Source organism: Perna viridis, chromosome 1 (assembly GCF_037379345.1).
Source record: "Perna viridis isolate PV_CMFRI_1.1 ecotype Kerala chromosome 1, ASM3737934v1, whole genome shotgun sequence".
NCBI lineage: Eukaryota > Metazoa > Mollusca > Bivalvia > Mytilida > Mytilidae > Perna > Perna viridis.
The window spans coordinates 67968685-67988749 of NC_142445.1; the positions used below are offsets into that span (position 1 = coordinate 67968685).

Sequence of the window (20065 nt, forward strand, 5' to 3'; positions counted from 1 at the left end):
TGAAGATAGTTAAGTAACTATCTATATTTCATGGTAAATTTAAATTTTAAAATGAGCTGAAGCGGCTTTTTTCAACAACTTTATCCAAAAATAGTAACAGGAAATGTTGTGAAAAGTATTGTTAATTAATTTTACAACTTTATTTTGAAATAATTGTTCTAGTTACATACTTATAAGGACAATTTTACCAGATCATTCTAATTTCTTCATATAGCCTTATTTGAATTTCACTCAAAATAAATTCTAATTTCATGGAGCAATACTTCATGCACCCAATCTGTAATAGACAATTAAGTGGATAGCTCATCTGAAAGATCTTGTAATTTAGGCTTCATTAAAGTAGTGTAAGATATTCTGGTTTAATTTTATTTTCAACATATAATAGATTATTTCAATTTAAAACCAAAACAATTTAAATAAGTCAGTTTATCAATATATGGAAAATACATTATAATACAATTCAAAGTCAACAATGATTCTGTATTTAATTCTTTTGTGCATGAAATATATTTTGTGATGGAATCATTTTTCATTTACATAATCTACTTAAGAGTGTTAACAGTTCAATTACTGAAGTCTATTAGGTTTAATCTATTTTAGAGATAAATTTCTTGCAACCAGATGCAATTTTTAAGTTATTGATATTCTGTTAACAGAAAATCTTTGTCTCATCTGAAAGAAAGACAATTTTCCATTGAAGTTCCAACTATCATGATATTAGAAATATTTTTAGAAAACAACTTGCATGACAGTATTGAATCAAGTGTTATTTTACTATTACATATTAATAGTCAACTGAATCATTGATTATTCATAAATTATAAGACTCTTACAACAATCTATATTCACATAAACCATATATTTGGTACAAAGACACTTATATACAATACAGGCTATATAGAAATACTTACAAACATGTTACACTCTCAATCTTATAAGGTTTACACAAGTTAATCAGAGTTTATCTGTCAGTGACTTTATTTCTCTAAAACCTACAATATTTGGCCGCTTTACAAGCCCCTTTTGGTATACTTTTCTTCTGTAGCAAGTACCGTGTACTGAACAGGTCATAATAAAATGATATTCGTCCCCTATTTCTGGAATCACCCCCTGCTTATTTTTAGACAGGCCCATACTTAATGATTTTTTTTATCTGACTCACTACCCATATATGGAAACTGGTCTGGGATTGACCTGAATCTACAATGAGGTAGATGTAAAGATAAATTTAATTTAATGTTGGTGCACAAGTCAATAGTTTATATCAGCTTTGTATTTTTAGTTTGCTTTAGTTTTTTGTGTTATGTCTTGTCTTTCTTATCTTTATTTTTTTAGCGTATTTCATTTTATTCTACAATTATTGATGCTGCAGTATTTTGCCAATATATGTAGGAGGTATTTATCAATTTGCATAGTTTATTCTCTGCAGGTTTTCAAGAACAAGAAGAAAAAGATAAAGAAAAGATAATGTTACAGAGTGGTCTGAACAGAACTTATCGAGAGCAGGTACAATATTTATAGCTTTAATTCCTTTTACAGCTCCTTGGTCTGTCCAATCATTAATATTAGAAACATTAAGGTTTTATATATTTTCAATAAACTGTGTGGTATGAAGGTCATGTGTCAGTTGTATAATTATTTTATTTATCAGTTTATACTATCATTGTTTATATAGGCATGGGTGTCAAAAGAACCCTACTGTGGTATTCTCCCGGAGTAGGAACCATTTGGCTCCGCCACAAGAGGCTAAATTGCCCGACCCTACCCACCTCTCCCTGTTTCCGGTGGCAATCAAAATTTGTCAACCCCATTATCCTTGTGTCCCATCCCATTTTTCATTTCATCATCATTTCATGTTCATTTTATCATCCACTTCATGTTTATCACCTGAATATAGCTGAAATATTGCTGCTCGGGTGTTAAACCCCAACAATCTAACAAACAAAATGTTCTTTTATACCCTAGCAAAGGTAAGTCGATGAGCATGCTCAGTATACACTTCTGTGAAGTAGGACTTGGGTAAAACAAAAGAACAAAAGAATTTTTCTCATGGAAGTGTATATTGAGCATGCTTTATGCATGCTACACAGGCAAATATTTTTCACGTGAAATTCATGTTAGTCGAGCTTCACATGAAATTAACATGATTTTCATGTGAAATTCGCTAAACACCAATTTCATGTGAACATTTCATGTGAATTTCACGTGAAGGCTCCATTCACCCGAATTTCATGTGAACTCTGTCACTTAGTTTATTTGCTCATTTCAGGTGAAAATCATGTGAAATAATTTTGTCTGTGTATTCGACTATTCTACAGTTAGCATAAAAGGTCTATAGTGATGTTTGTGTCTGTTCATTTATTCTGTGGTGTTATTTAAATTTTGTGTTTGTCTGACCATATCCCTAACACAAAAGAAAATGAAAGATGCAACAGACAGGCTTAGTGAAGTTAGGGATGAACAAAAGAATGTCAAGGAAAAGACAAAATTTAGAAATGACATGCAACATAGCATCAAAGAAAAGGAAAGACTAAGTTCTCTTTAATATTGAAGTTAGTTTTTGTATAAAAAGTGAATTATTTTGTTTTCTAATACATAAACAGTTAGTTTATTGTCATTTCTTAAAAATACTTGTGTATACGCCATTAAAATAAAGTAAAGAAGAAATGGAGAGAAATAAGGTTGGCTGTAAAGGGAGGTGGAGGCCAATTTCCAATCTGATTTAAATGGTTCTGTGTCGATGCTTCACAGCCTTGATATGTAGCATTAACACATAATCGATATTTATTAAAATTAGATTGGCCATTTTTGCATTGAAAAAGTTTAATCATCCTTTGTTTTGTATGTCTGTGTTGAAAAGGTGGTTTTTTTTATCAATATTAGTTTTAATACTACTTTAAAATTGTTGTATATGTTCCTATTTTTTCCCTATATTTCAAAATAGAGATTCCTATTTTTTTTTAAATTTCCTATATTTTTTTAACCAAAAGTGATTTGACAGCCTGGGGTGTATAGGAAACACGCTGTCTCTCTGTCTGTCCATCTGCATTTCTTGTTAGCGCAACTACTCCTAAACTGCTCAAGGGATTGTGAAGAAATTTTATAGGAAGGTTGGATACCATATGTAGATGTGCATGGAGGAATGTAATTACTGTATAAGGACACTTAAGGGAGATAATCTAAATTAAGGGTTTTAAATGTTTAAAGAGATTAATAATATCATACCTCCATGTCAATTTCCAGATTCCTGCTATTTTCCACTAAGAGAAATGATTAAAAAATGTTTACAAAATCTCTTCTTCAAATTATTAGATTGATTTCAAATTTGGTGTGTGGCTTATTATAGATGAAAGTGATTTTGTTTGCTCTCCATTACAACTTGTACGAGTTGGGGTAATACCTTGCACAAAAATGAATTTGTATACATAAGAAATTAAATTATAAGGAATGTTTCTAGTTTTGTAACAGGTGATATGAAATGACATGGTTTGGTCCAATTTACACTGCTGAAAACCAGATTCTGTTTAAGCTTTTCAAGGCTTAGAAATATTCCTTAGATAAAATATATTCATTTTTTTAGATTGATGACTTGACAGCTTCATTTGGGAGTAAGAAGAAAAAACAAGCCATGGGATCTAGAATAAAAAATGAGATACACGGGGAAGCTTTAGAGAAGGCTCTGAGTTCTGTTGTAAAAGATGTTGTTTCTAGAAAAAAACATGTACAAGGTAAACAGAAGTACTATTAGGTAGACTGTACCTATTATGCTTTGCACGAAAATTGCACAAGCTTCCACTGGAACTGACTAGATAGAACTTACATTGTATAGACACTACCATGGTTTTAACATACCTAACACTCCTATAGTTTAAACATGGGAAAAATAGGCAGTGATTTTGATCATCTTGATCTTATGCAATATGCTCTTGAAGGAAGCTAAATAGTAGATTCATGGATTTGAAAATTTTATGACTAAGTTACAATTGGAAAAAAATTTCCTTGGGATAGCTCTACTATACACACACAATAAGGCATCAGTATGGTTTTCATTGGGATAGCTCTATTATACACATACAATAAGGCATCAGTATGGTTTTCCTTGGGATTGCTCTATTGTACACACACACTTAGGCATCATAATGGTTTTCTTTGGGATAGCTCTGTTATACACACACAATAAGGCATTAGTATGATTATCCTTGGGATAGCTTTATTATACACACAATGAGGCATCAGTATGGTTTTCTTTTGGTAAGCTCTATTATACTCACACAATAAGGCATCAATTTGGTTTTCCTTGGGATAGCTCTATTATACACACACAATAAGGCATCAGTATGGTTTTCCTTTGTTAAGCTCTATTATTCACACACAATAAGGCATCAGTATGGTTATCCTTGGAATTGCTCTATTATACACACATAATAAACATAAGTATGGTCTTCTTAGGGTAAAGATCGTTATACACATGCACTTAGGCATCAGTATGGTTTTCCTTGTGATAGCTCTATTATACACACATAATAAGGATAAGTATGGTTTTCTTAGGGTAAGGATTATTATACACACACAATAAGGCATCAGTATGGTTTTCCTTGGGATAGCTCTATTATACACACACAATAAGGCATCAGTTTGGTTTTCCTTTGTTAAGCTTTATTATACACACACAATAAGGCATCAGTATGGTTTTCCTTTGTTAAGCTGTATTATACTTGCACAATAAGGCATCAGTATGGTTTTCCTTGGGTTAGCTCTATCATACACACACACACTAAGGCATCAGTTTGGCTTTCCTTTGGATAGCTCTATTATATACACACACACACACTAAGGCATCAGAATGGTTATCCTTGGAATTGCTCTATTATAGACACATAATAAGGATAAGTATGGTTTTCTTACGGTAAAGATTATTATACACACAGAATAAGGCATCAGAATGGTTTTCCTTGGGATTGTTCTATTATACACACATAATAAGGATAAGTATGGTTTTCTTAGGGTAAGGATTATTATACACACACAATAAGGCATTAGTTTGGTTTTCCTTTGTTAAGCTTTATTATACACACACAATAACAAGGCATCAGTATGGTTTTCCTTTGTTAAGCTGTATTATACTCGCACAATAAGGCATCAATATGGTTTTCCTTGGGTTAGCTCTATCATACACACACACACACACTAAGGCATCACTTTGGCTTTCCTTTAGATAGCTCTATTATACACACACACACTAAGGCATCAGAATGACTTTCTTTAGAATAGCTCTATTATACACACACACACACACTAAGGCATCGGTATGGTTTTCCTTAGAATAGCTCTATTATACACACACACACTAAGGCATCAGAATGACTTTCCTTAGAATAGCTCTATTATACACACACACACTAAGGCATCGGTATGGTTTTCCTTTGGTTAGCTCTATTATACACACATACAATAAGGTATTGGTATGGTTTTCCTTTGGTTAGCTGTATTATACACACACACACTAAGGCATCGGTATGGTTTTCCTTTGGTTAGCTCTATTATACACACACACAATAAGGCATCAGTATCCTACCACTTAACTCTTATACACTTACGGTAAGGGTGTTATGCTGGTACTTGCACAGCAGTAATAAAGTTTTAGTATGATAGTACTTAGGTTAACACTTTAATACAGCCACATGTTTCTTTGGTTATTTTTGTTCAATGATGAGATCAGAGTGGATCACTGGCCAAAAAAAAAAAAACAATTTTATAAAAAGATAATTTGGGTGTGCTTGTTAGCTTTGTCAGTATCTTGTCTTTGAAGGTAGATGGATTTGAGTTTGATTATTCCCAACTGATCAATTATGAGAATTGTACATGAGAAATTATCATGAGCCATTGAAATTCTTGTTGAATTTAGGGATAAATCAATTTCTCTTTTATTATAGGATCGGTTTTGTGAATATATCCTTCTACTTAAACGAATACGTGAAACTAATTGACAAGATTTCTTTTCATTATGTGAGCTTGAGTTGAATTTAAAGTATTTACGACATTCTATGGAAATGATTGAGATCACCCTTCTTCTCTTAATTAATCCTATAAATTCAGCAATGACAAGAGTGTTTCTCTGTCCTTTTTTTATTGCTTGTATTGTATATTAGAATGGGACAAGAAAGACACATATCTAATTACATGGAAGGGATTAATTAAAGTAAAATATTTCAAAACATGTCAATCTGGTTTTTGTTTAAATGAATAAAATATAATGTTCATATCTGGTGTCTAGATCTGTTGAGACCAATGTTTCTGTACATGACAATTTCTCCTATATCTTTAGTTGTACTTTAACTTATCCAGCTTAGAATAAAGTGGACGTCAGCGCTCTTTGAAAGGTAGAATTAAAACAACTGACATTTCCATATTATTTTAAAATCCTTTATTACAGACCTGTACTTCCTGAATGCCTTTACTTTCCAAATGAGTTGATACATGTCAACTTTTGTCTGTTTTTATTAGAAATATTTGATTGCATGTAAATTTTCTTTCCATACGATTTAGGTCATTGAAACTCTGATTTGTGGGATATAATTGACACAGTATAATCAGTTAACTTCTTCAATTCATCACTGTCTTAAAGCAATTGAAAGTTCAAGTTACTGTGTTTCAATTTCTTAGTTTCCATTCACATTTGTCAATTGTTAAAGTTGAAGTTAGTGAAACATTGTTTATTTTTAGAATATTTTATTTCTAAGAAGGTCATGAGGTACATGTAAGAGTTCAAGTAGATTATTTCTAGTAGATGAAAGTCTTCACTGACTCAATTACACATAGGGATGTCTGTTTTCTTTGAGGTGTGTGCCTGACATTTTAAAGAATACCTGATTTTTTTAGGTGTACTCCATATGTTTTAGATTTAAATCTTGAGGTCCACTTGACAGGTATAAAAATTTATAGAATTTTGAAACTACCCACCTGTTTAAGGCATTAGGATCATTTGTGATATTCTGCTGGGTAATAAAATCGCTAAAATGATGGGTAAGGAAATGTTTAAAGACTATACAGAATTAGATCTTACAGAACCCTTGATTAGTGATTCAAACTTGTAAAGATGTAATCTCTCAAAAGTAAAAGTTAATAGTGGTGTAGAATAACATTAATTGGTACCTTAGTTTGAAACATTGTAAAAATGCACCTTAAACAAATTATAAATCTTATTATGTCTCTCCCCACTTTGGGAGACAGATTGTTTATGGCTTGTCCACCTGTCTGTGGGTCCTTGCGTCCGTGTCCTTGTGTCTATCACAAAGTTTGTCATCTGAAACTACTGAACCAAATTTTACAAAACTTGGTATGTAGCAAGAACATCATCATATGTAATTATGCATATTATCAGGAAATGTTTATCCCGTAATTTTTGTAGGAGTAATGCCCCTGTGAACTTAGAAACTTTCCAAAAATCCTCATAAATTACATTGTCAGCACAACCTTCTGAAACTTTTGAACGAAATTTTACAGAATGATGTAAGTAGCAAGGACATCATATGTTGTGCATATTACCAGGAAATTTTGATCCCCCAATTTTTGTAGGAGTTATGCCTTTTGAACTTGAAATTTTTCAAAAATCCTTATATTTATCTTGTCAGTTTAAATTCTCTGAAACTACTGAAAAATCCGTATAATTATCTTGTCAGTTCAAATTCTCTGAAACTACTGAACTGGTCAGCGCAACTTCTCTGCAGCCTCTTAACAGAATATTTTTTTAAGCTGTTTTATGGATATGATGGATACTGCAAGTTGATACAGTTTGCAGGATAGGGGGAGACATATGTTTTGCAGACAAAAACAAACGTTAATTTTCTTACCCATCAGTTGGCCTCTAGCTAGATTTCTTATGGTTATGAAAGTGTCATATTTTCTCCCATCTGAGAGCATGTTTATTGTCCACCAAAAATGTTAAATGTTGAATGGGTGTCAAACAAGGCTTTTTCTTTTTTTTTCTGTTTGCCCAATTGAAAAGGAAGGAAATTGACTGTGCATGTCCAGATCTATATAATTGATTGGCCTAGTGGATTGCCTTAATATTTAGTACTACATGTTAATTTCATGTATAGATGTTCTTACTACACTTATTAAATGTTTATTAAAACATATTTGCATATGAGTTATGGGTTCTAGATGTTTAATATTTTAAAGAAATATCCTATAACTTGTATAGTTTAAATCAAGTCTTGCTAGAAATGGATCCTTAGATTCTCAGGAATGACTGAACAATACTAAGTATTGAGTTCTTTTGTTTGTGACATGTTTTTTTTTATAAATTTCATACCAGACCCAAGGTGGGAGTTTTAACCTACATGAAACTTTTTGCTTTGAGAACCCATGAAATTATTATTTAGAAATCTACAGTATTAAATATAATTTTGTTTCAGCTGTTCAAGAAGAAGGACATTTCTCACTACTTCCACTATTCAACAAAGATGCTACATCACCTCAGGATGTTTATTCTCTTGATAGTAGTAAGTTGAACTTATCATCTACTGATACATTTATATATGTTCAGAAAAAAATATATTCTATTTAGGTGTTGTATTACATGTATGGAAATTCTTAAAAGACTGAGGTGCATTAAATTTTACAACAGGAATAGATGTTGCAGTTTTGTTGTCAGTAAGTACTGAAATTATTGTAAACTAATTCTCATATGCAATAAAATGTTTAACATCTAAAGCTTATTAGGACAACATGCTTTGACCTATATTTGATAATCACTAGATGCTGCCACTTCTTTATAGCTCACCTGGCCAAAGGCCATGTGAGCTATTGCCATCACTTGACGTCCGTCATCGTCGTTATCAATTATTCTTCTCCTCTGAAACTACATGACTAATTAGAACCAAACATGGTATGAATATTCCTTGGGGTATCCTGCATAGAACGCATGTGGGGATTTTGATTCGTCAAAAAAAAATGGCCGACATTACTAAAAATAGAACATAGGGGTCAGACAGTTTAGCTGAATTCTGACATAGGGTTCAGCATGATGAGATCTATCATTGGTCAAATTTTGGTTTTAATCCATTAAGCCATGTTGGAGTTATTGCCCTTTTTCAACGATTTTTGCTATTTTTAATGTTATTTTTTTCAAAAATCTTCTCCTCTGACACTACTTGACCAATTGAAACCAAACTTGGTATGATTGTTTCTTGGGGTATCCTGCATAAAACTGATGTGGGGATTTTTGATTTGTCGAAAAACATGGCCGCCATTACTAAAAATAGAACATAGGTGTCAGAAAGTAGTTTTTCACATATATCTCCATAACCGTTAGGTTTAGCTGAGTTCTGACATAGGGTTCAGCATGATGAGCTCTATCTCTGATCAAATTTTGGTTTTTATCTGTGAAGCCATGTTGGAGTTATTGCCCTTTTTCAACGATTTTTGCTATTTTTAATGTTATTTCTTTCAAAAATCTTCTTCTCTGACACTACTTAATCAATTTAAACCATACTTGATATGATTGTTCCTTGGGGTATCGTGCATAGAACTGTTGTGGGGATTTTGGATTCTTCGAAAAAAAAACGTGGTCACCGTTACTAAAAATAGAACATAGGTGACAGAAAGTAGTTTTTCACATATATCTCCTTAACCGTTAAATTTCTCCAAATTCTTTCAATATCTGAAATGATCCATATTATTAGGACTACAAAAGTCTTCAGACGCCTTGTAAGAGTTATTGCCCTTTAAAGGGGAAAAATGACTTTTTTTTGATAGTTTTCAGTCAATATCCTGAAAACTATGATAGATTAAAAGAAACTTTCAATTGTTGAAAAGATCTTGTGATCTACCAAAGACTTCTTGAGTCAAAATTGTTGGACAACTTCTTGTTTAATTTATTGCCTTTGGAAGGCAAAATTCAACAAGGTGAGCGATTCAGCTCCTGGGAGCCTCTTGTTTAAGATAATTGACAGATTAATCTCCAGATCTTTTAGTATTAAGATACTGGTTTTGGTAAATATAGATTATATAGTGTCACAATCCGTCATTAGAGCATTACACTTGACATATCACTGTAATTTGATTAATAAATTGTGGTGATTCAATTTTCGTAGTAGTAGAGATGGGTTTATAGATTAAATCAGATCATCTTAGTACCACTACAAACAATTACAGTTGTTTAAGAAATAATTCATGGAGGAGGTAGATTTGTACTCATTTTAACATTGGTATGGCATTTATATTTGATTATTTAAAAAAAAAAAGAAAATATAATTGCCATACTCATGTTAAAATTAGTACAAATCTACCCCCTCCACGAATTATTTCTTTTCTAATATAACAAATATGGTAATTTTCCTTAGTCGTAGCCTAAATAGCGGCTAAAAATTAGAACAACTTGTGTAAAAGCATATGGTTTTCTAAACACAAAGTTTCATACCACATAAGGTTTTGATTATTTTTTCTGGATTATAAACCTAACTGTTTAATATGAACCAGAGGCAGGCATATATAAACCTTGCTGTTTAGTATGAACCAGAGGCAGGCATGTATAAACCTTGCTGTTTAGTATGAACCAGAGGCAGGCATATAAAAACCTTGCTGTTTAGTATGAACCAGAGGCAGGCATGTATAAACCTTGCTGTTTAGTATGAACCAGAGGCAGGCATGTATAAACCTTGCTGTTTAGTATGAACCAGAGGCAGGCATATATATACCTTGCTGTTTAGTATGAACCAGAGGCAGGCATGTATATACCTTGCTGTTTAGTATGAACCAGAGGCAGGCGTGTATAAATCTTGCTGTTTAGTTTGAACCAGAGGCAGGCATGTATAAACCTTGCTGTTTAGTATGAACCAGAGGCAGGCATATATAAACCTTGCTGTTTAGTATGAACCAGAGGCATGCATGTATATACCTTGCTGTTTAGTATAAACCAGAGGCAGGCATGTATAAACCTTGCTGTTTAGTATGAACCAGAGGCAGGCATGTATAAACCTTGCTGTTTAGTATGAACCAGAGGCAGGCATGTATAAACCTTGCTGTTTAGTATGAACCAGAGGCAGGCATGTATAAACCTTGCTGTTTAGTATGAACCAGAGGCAGGCATATATATACCTTACTGTTTAGTATGAACCAGAGGCAGGCATGTATAAACCTTGCTGTTTAGTATGAACCAGAGGCAGGCATGTATAAACCTTGCTGTTTAGTATGAACCAGAGGCAGGCATATATATACCTTGCTGTTTAGTATGAACCAGAGGCAGGCATGTATATACCTTGCTGTTTAGTATGAACCAGAGGCAGGCGTGTATAAACCTTGCTGTTTAGTTTGAACCAGAGGCAGGCATGTATAAACCTTGCTGTTTAGTATGAACCAGAGGCAGGCATATATAAACCTTGCTGTTTAGTATGAACCAGAGGCATGCATGTATAAACCTTGCTGTTTAGTATAAACCAGAGGCATGCATGTATAAACCTTGCTGTTTAGTATGAACCAGAGGCAGGCATGTATAAACCTTGCTGTTTAGTATGAACCAGAGGCAGGCATATATAAACCTTGCTGTTTAGTATGAACCAGAGGCAGGCATATATAAAACTCAACTAAAAGCTTAAGTTTTTGTGCATGGATGTCTGTGAAGTTAAATCACACCAAAGTTAGGCTGGGATTGATTTTAGGGATGGTTACAATATTTATAAATATAAATTAGGGACCAAAAACTTTTTTCTCTCTGGTTTTGGGGCAATAACTTACAGGTCTCTGCATTATTTGGTTTCATACTAGAAAAGTAAGATTTTGATTGATAAAGACAATAGAGGGGATATACAATGTATAGGGAAATGTCCCTTATCATTTAGGAATAAAAACAAGGAAGGGTTCTGAAGTTCCGAAGAACTTCCACTGTGCTCTAAAAAATCTATCACTTTTGAATTATGTATGTCATTTCTGATTTTAAGCATTTATATGAAGACCCCTACTTACAGAACTTGTCTGACACTTTGTCCCTATAAATTGCTTATTTTCTATATCAAAATGCCAATTTTTTTTAAAGTACTATGACTATTTCTTTCATTCTGGTCAGAATCATGTCAAGCTTTTATTTACAATCTAAAATTAAGAGCTGTATAAGTTTGATGTTGTTTCCACCCTTGTTCCAGCTGTTTAGGTTTCGATCTTTGCTGTGCCCTGTGTAGGTTTTTTTATGTTTTATTTTCTAGTAATAAAATGTTTTTATTTTGTTATTTTTTTTGTTCTAAAATTGTTTTATAAAGGTTAAATGTTTTTTTTTTTTTTAAATATAGTAATAAATATATAAGATAGGAATTGTGAGGTAACAAGCTTAGACAATGACCCATATCATAACGACCTAAAAGTTTAGTAACCCTGATCTTAAAATTAAGTGCTTGCCCTATAATCCTGTATAATGATTACATTTAATCAATATTTCCTGTCAATTCACAATTCCAGATAAAGCATGGTTGTATTTCATGCTGATCAGTTCTAATCCCATCAACCTTTCTTTGTCATTTGATTGAACTAAAATGTTGGTAATGTAAATTAAAGATTTAAGGGCAGTAAACTAGAAAGCATAGCAAAGAACCATGCTATGTCATTATCAATACTTAATAAATTTTTGTAGCTGATTGTCTTCACTCTGTCTAGTGTGTAGTCATTTTATTTTTGAATTGAAGTTCAAAGTTTTTTTTTCTAAAGGCATGAATTAATTGCATCTTCCCTCCAGACCCTTTTAAACTATTTCGAAATCATAGTACGTAAAGTTAATTGAATCTACTTTACCTTTGGTAGTGCTTCTGTCCAATCATTACTCTCAGGTAAACCTGTTACACATGGGGTAGTGTTTCTGTCCAATCATTACTCTCAGGTTAACCTGTTACACATGGGGTAGTGCTTCTGTCCAATCATTACTCTCAGGTAAACCTGTTACACATGGGGTAGTGTTTCTGTCCAATCATTACTCCCAGGTTAACCTGTTACACATGGGGTAGTGTTTCTGTCCAATCATTACTCTCAGGTAAACCTACTACATTTGGTGTATTGCTTCTGTCCAATCATTACTCTCAGGTAAACCTACTACATTTGGTGTATTGCTTCTGTCCAATCATTACTCTCAGGTAAACTTGTTACACATGGGGTTGTGTTTCTGTCCAATCATTACTCTCAGGTAAATCTGCTATACCTTGGGTAGTGCTTCTGTCCAATCATTACTCTCAGGTAAACCTGCTGTACCTGTTGTAGTGCATCTTTCCAATCATTACTCTCGGGTAAACCTACTATACCTGGGGTTGTGCTTCTGTCCAATCATTACTCCTAGGTTAAGCTGCTTTACTTGGGGTAGTGCTTCTGTCCAATCATTACTCTCAGGTAAACCAGCTGTACCTGAAATTGAGAATTCAGTCATAACTCTCAGGCAAACCTGCTTTACCCAACTAAATAAATTGTATCCAATTTTAAATCTCGGGTGTTCTTGATAAAGTAAACAATTTACAATAAAAAGGTGGGTAGTGGGGAAGATAATCACAACATTACTATAGGCATGAATTCTGTCTTAAGAAAGACAACTCTAATCTGATTGTGGTTTGATTTCAGTTGTTAACCTAGAAATGATGGATTCCTTGACATCTGCAGCTCAGTTATTCTTTGATTCAACTAAAGCAGATGTAACAACATGGACAGAGAAAGAGAAGTAAGTAGATGTTTTATAAATGTTTGTGCAGTCTCAATTGAATTGGTAATGTCATCCAGAGTATCAAATATCATCCAGAGTATCAAATGTCATCCAGAGCATCAAATGTAACAACCTTTCATTGATCAAAACAGATATAAAAAAAATGTGACAATGACTTTATACATAAGTACAATCACCATTGGACCAAATTAATATGATTTTAGGCTTTACCTATTTGTACTTAAATAAATTGACATTGTTGATAATGGCCACTATGTTATATCACTGATGTTTTGATGTGCATCTGCATTAAAAGTTCAAACAAAATCTTCCTAATTGCATATGTCATTTCATGAATTATGTCACATGGGCAGAATTATTTTGAGCAATTCATGTTCTAGAGCGTTATTGGATGTCACTGACACTCTGTCCTGAACATATATTGTTATGATGTAGTAAGAACGTTATTTTTTATTTTTATGGTAGAAATTATGCAATGGCTAATGTTCTGTCCCTTAGTATAATTATTACTTCTCTTTTCTTTATGAACTATTTAATTCCTCATCTTAGTCTTTCCTTCTGAATAATGTATGAATTAGGTTGTATATCATTTTATTTACAATACTTTCAGGTATCCAAAATATATAGTTAATCACTTGGCAATATTACCATCAACTACAGAGAGCAGATGGATGAAGTGTAAACTTCTAATGTATCTTAATTATCTTATACATATCTTCAAACTACAGGCTAGGGATTTCAAGAATAAAGGTAAGAATAATTGGAAATGAATCTTCACATTACAGGGTACTTAACACTTAGTCAAGTCCCAATCAGTATACATCCAATATTACAGACAAGAACTTGAAAATGTAAAGTTTTAAATCAAGTGAATTGTTGTGTACTTTTAAGAGCTAGTATTTTTTTTATCATTTATATCATAATTTTACACTATATTCAACAAAAACTTACATAATTTCAGACCCATTACCGAAGGAATGGCCTGCACCAGTAAAGGAGAAATGTTATGAACAGTTTTTGCTGCAGGTAGAATCTGGCAGGAAATGGATCAGGTAGTACTAGTATATTGTAGTTATAAACAGTATTCATTGAAAATTACATATGACAAATATTATCATGTTGACCAAATTGAAACCTCTTCAGGACGCTTTTTATACCCCAGGCAATGAAGTTGTGGAGGACATAATGTTTTTGACCCATTTGTCAGTCCATCTTCAGTTTTCCAGACTTTTTTTTAGACGCTTGCAGATATTGACATGATTTTTGGTATATAACAGGTCATTTTACTTTTGTTCCGCTCCGATGGTTTTTACCAAAATTATGGGCCTTGAACTTAGCAAAATTCACAGAATTAACAGTTTTCCAGACTTTTTTTCTAAATGCTTGCAGAAATTGACATGACTCTTGGTATGTAAGTTCATTATAATAAGTGACAGTTAAAGTTTACGTTTGGTTTTGTTACGATGATTTTTACCGAAATTATGGGCCTTGAACTTAACAAAATTCATAGAAATTACCATTTTCCGAACTTTTTTTTAAATGGTTGCAGATACTGACATTATTTTTTAATATATAAATTCACCATTATAAGTTACAGGACATGTGTGTGTGTTTGATTCGGCTCCAATGAATTTTACAGAAATTACTGGCCTTGAACTTAGCTAAATTCACAGAAATAACTATTTTTCATAATTTTTTTTTCTAAACGCTTGCAGATTATGACATGATTTTTGGTATATAAGTTCACCATGATAAGTTATAGGTCAAGTGTACATTTTGTCCCGCTTCAATGATATTTACTTTTGTTTAATTAAAACTCAAAGAAATCACGGTCTGGAATTTAAAATTTACTTGAGTATCCAACATGGTGATGCGTGGGGTATGTGAGCACTCTCACCAAGGTTCTTTAATTTTTTTTAAGTCTGAGTGAATCCAGTTGAGTTAATGAGTTAGTTGTTTCAGAGAAAATGTTCTTCCATACTTATAATTCAAACCATATCACAAAACAACATTATACTGATCTCCATGGGGCAATGCACTGTCAAACACGATTTATCAGGATACAAACATTTTATGTTGCTGACCAACGTACATGTTAATTATGTAATTATTAAGTTAACAAACATTCCGTGTTTTATGGTCATCATTTTCACCATTTCCAGATGTTGTCCCTCCAGACTGAAAGACAAACTGGTGTTACACATTATTGTTTTATGTTTAATTCTTGATGAGTTTGACCTGCCACTAGATGACTTACAGAGAGATTTAAAACTTGGACAGAACAGGTATTGTTGATTACTTTGAAACAGAACAGGTATTGCTGATTACCTTGTGAAGCTTTTACTGTTATTACCTTGGACAGATAAGGTAATATCAATTACTTTTTGACAGAACAGGTATTGTTGATTAATGTGTGAAGCTTTTACTTTCATTACCTTGGACAGAACAGGGATTGTTGATTACTTAGTGACAGAACAGGTATTATTGATTACTGTGTGAAGCTTTACTATTATTACCTTGTACAGAACAGGTAATGTTGATTACTGAGTGATAGAGCCGGTAATGTTGATTACTGTGTGAAACTTACTATTACTACCTTAGACAGAACAGGTATTGTTGATTACCGAGTGATAGAACAGGTATTATTGATTACTGTGTGAAGCTTTTACTATTATGTATTACCTCTGACAGAACAGGTAATGTTGATTACTGTGTGATAGAATAGGTAATGTTGGTTACTTAGTGATAGAACAAGTATGAGCGTTCATTTATCTGCGTTTAAACCCATGCTGGGAGCATTCATTTTTATCGTAAGTTTAAACGCATGATAGGAACGTTCGTGTATCTTACATTTGGTGAGCATTTAGCGTGTGTTTGGGTATCGCGCGAGTGGAAACCTAAATGTCTCAAGGAGTGTATAACCTTGGACACAGCAAGTAATGTTGATTACTTTGTGACAGAACAGGTATTATTGATTACTATTTGAAGCTTTTACTATTATTACCTTGGACAGAACAGGTAATATTGATTACTTAGTGACAGAACAGGTATTTTTGATTTCTTGGTGAAGCTTTTACTATTATTACCTTGGACAGAACAGGTAATGTTGATTACTGAGTGATAGAATAGGTAATGTTGGTTACTTAGTGATAGAGCAAGTAATATTGATTACTGTGTGAAACTTGTACTATTATTACCTTGGACAGAACAGGTAACATTGATTACTTATTGACAGAACAGCTGATGAAGCTTACTGAGTGAAGCTTTACTATTATCACCTTGGACAGACAGAACAGGTAATGTTGATTACTGAGTGAAACTTTTACTATTGTTAGCTTGGACAGAACAGGTAATGTTGATTACTGAGTGAAGCTTTTACTATTATTTTCTTGACACTGTTTTTTAGCTCACCAAAGGCCATGCGAGCTATTGCCATCACTTGGCATCCTTTACTCTCAGTTTCTGCTATATAGATGTATTATCTTTAAACAATCTTAATTTTGGGGATTTGATACAAGATTCTACAAGATTGAAGTCATCACTACAGAAGAACTCGTGGATCTTTACGGTGTATTCATCTGCACCATGAAAACTGATTTGTTCTATGTGTCATAGTTTTCCTTTCCTCTTTCGTCTACCCTGGACTTGACTTTTTATGTCGGCGGGTGTTTCTAGAAAATCAGAGGACGCTTTCCCTACAGGTGCACCTGGTCCATGCTCCCAGTTTTTAGTGGAGTCCGAGTTGCTCATTTGCTTTTGTTACTTTGTATGTATGATTTTAGTTACTTTATGTTCTTTGTTGTGTATGTCTGTTTTCCATGTCTGGTCTTTGTCCCTGGATTACATTTCTTTTGATTACCGTTATAACCTTGGTTCGCTTGATTACTAGCCCTGGCGTCCGTTGTCGCCGTAGTCGTCATTAACAATTATACAAAACTCTTCTCCTCTGAAACTACTTGACCAGTTAAAACCAAACTTCGTTCGAATGTTCCTTGAGGTGTTCTGCGTAGAACTGATTTAGGGATTTTTGATTCATCGAAAATATGGCCACTGTTACTAAAAATAGAACAAAGGGGTCAGACAGTAGTTTTTCGCATATATCTCCAAAACCGTTAGGTTTAGCTAAATTTTACGTAGATAAAAGTGTTCAGCATGATGAGATCTAGATCTATCTGCAGTCAAATTTTAGTTTTAATCTGTTAAGCTATGTAGGAGTTGTTGCCCTTTTTCAACGTTTTTTTGCTACTTTTAATGTTATGTCTTTCAAAAATCTTCTCCTATGACTCTACTTGACCAATTGAAACTAAACTCGGTACAAATGTTCCTGAAGGGGGGATGGTTCTGCACAGAACTGATTTGGGAATTTTGATCCGTTGCAAAACATGGCTGCCATTTCTAAAAATATAACATAGGTGTCAGACATTATTTTTTTTTTGGCATATATATCCAAAACTGTTAGGTTTTAAATTAGCTAAATTTTGACTGGGGTAAATGTGTTCACCGAGATCTATCTGCGACCAAATTTTCGTTTTAATCCGTTAAGCCATGTAGGAGTTGTTACCCTTTTTCAAAGTTTTTTGCTATTTTTAATGTTATTTCTTTTTATAATCTTCTCCTCTGACACTACTTGAACAATTGAAACCAAACTTGATAGGAATGTTCCTAGGGGTATCCTGCATAGAATGGATCCGTTGAAAAACATGACTGCCGTTACTAAAAATAGAACATAACGGTCAGACAGTAGTTTTCCGCATATATCTCCGAAACTGTTAGGTTTAGCCAAATTCGTTCAGTAGTTGAAATGATCCTGATTATTAGGACTGCAAAAGTCTTCAGGGATAAAAGTTGTCAGACAACTCCTTATAAGAGTTATTGCCTTTGAAAGGAGAAAGTGACAGGTTTTTTTTACAGTTTTCAGTCAATATCTTGGAAACTATGATAGAAAGAAACTTTCAATTGCTAAAATGATCCTTATGAAAAGTCCTTTCAAAGTCTTCTTGAGTCGAGCCTCATATTTTTTTAAATTTGTGTTCTTTAATCACTTTGTAAGTTAGATGTAATTCTGTGTAAGATAATGATTTTTTATCTATTGATTATGTAAAAAAATACATTCCTTGGACTTCGAAATTTCACAATATTACACTTTTCTGTATTTTTTTTCTGTACATGTTTGTTTATATATTAAGTCTTGTGTGATCTTCTTTACATGGGTTTCAAATGTGATATTTTTATATTGGAATTGTGTTGCATATCAAGGCAAGATTTGCGCTTTTTAATTAGTATAAAAATTCTTATTTCTATATTTATTAAATGATTTGTTTTAAATAGTATTGTATATGTTAAAGAGATCCATTGGCATTTATAAAAACATGGCATTTATAGCTCAAATTTTAGTTTATGATATCACTGCTTAAATTATATTTGTTCCCGTTACTGACTGACACCGTCACTCTCTGTCTGTAATTTATGGTCTAGATTACTGAATGACATTGTCACTCTCTGACTTTAATCTACTGTTTGGATTACTGACTGTTATTGTCAATTGCTGACAGTAATTTACTGTCTAGATTACCGACTGGTGTTGTCACTCTCTGACTAGTTTAATGTCTAGATTACCGACTGACATTGTCACTCTCTGACTTTAATTTTTTTTCTCTCGATTACTGACTGACATTGTCTCCCTCTTAACTGTAGTTTACTGTCTCGATTACTGACTGATATTGTTACTCTCTTACTTATTTTTGTCTAGATTACTGGACTATGTCATACTGACTGAAATCGTCACTCTCTTACTTATTTTTGTCTAGATTACTGGACCACGTCAAAGCAGTTGGCTGTAAAGTCACAACTCAGAAGTTTACTACAGAAGAGAATCAGAAATTAGAAGTGAAAACAGCAGTATTGGAGACACCACTGAAATTCCCTGAACGTATTCAAAAGAAAGCTAAAGCGAGACGATAGTAATATTGTTTATTTTACTGTCTGTTTATCATTATCTTTCTGATAAGTCACCAACCATTTTATTATTGAAAGAGGGAGACTTGGATTTTTTTTAATCAATTCAAATGTTTGCATTTTTTGTTCACTCAGCTTCGTATGTAATAAAAATGATTAAATGTTTCCCTATTAACACAACTCATACGTTATGCCAGATCTTGCCGAAACTACGCAGACTTTTTGTATCGCGCTAGAACTCTAACAAATAGGCTTCTGAAACATGGTAATGTTGCTACAAGATTGAAGTCATCACTACAGAAGTTTTATGGTCGTCATCATGAACTCGTGGATCGTTATGGTGTATCCAGCAGCACCATGAAAAACTGATTTATTCAACGGGTCATAGTTTTTCTTTCCTCGTTTGTCTACCCCGGACTT

At 33.1% G+C, this 20065-nt stretch overlaps 1 protein-coding gene across 3 annotated transcripts in view; it reads left to right on the forward strand.

The window, feature by feature from the left end:
- Positions 1-19825, forward strand: part of LOC148630086 (DNA-directed RNA polymerase I subunit RPA49-like) — a 56497-nt gene extending 36672 nt beyond the window's left edge. For all 3 annotated transcript variants that reach the window (XM_088560767.1, XM_088560758.1, XM_088560772.1), the window contains 8 exons: positions 1430-1506; positions 3581-3728; positions 8418-8504; positions 13591-13687; positions 14301-14440; positions 14652-14742; positions 15853-15975; positions 19498-19825. In XM_088560767.1, the coding sequence (XP_088416893.1) occupies positions 1430-1506; positions 3581-3728; positions 8418-8504; positions 13591-13687; positions 14301-14440; positions 14652-14742; positions 15853-15975; positions 19498-19651 (917 nt within the window). In that variant the 3' untranslated portion in view covers positions 19652-19825. The remainder of the gene's footprint in view (positions 1-1429; positions 1507-3580; positions 3729-8417; positions 8505-13590; positions 13688-14300; positions 14441-14651; positions 14743-15852; positions 15976-19497) is intronic.
- Positions 19826-20065: the final 240 nt, after the last annotated feature.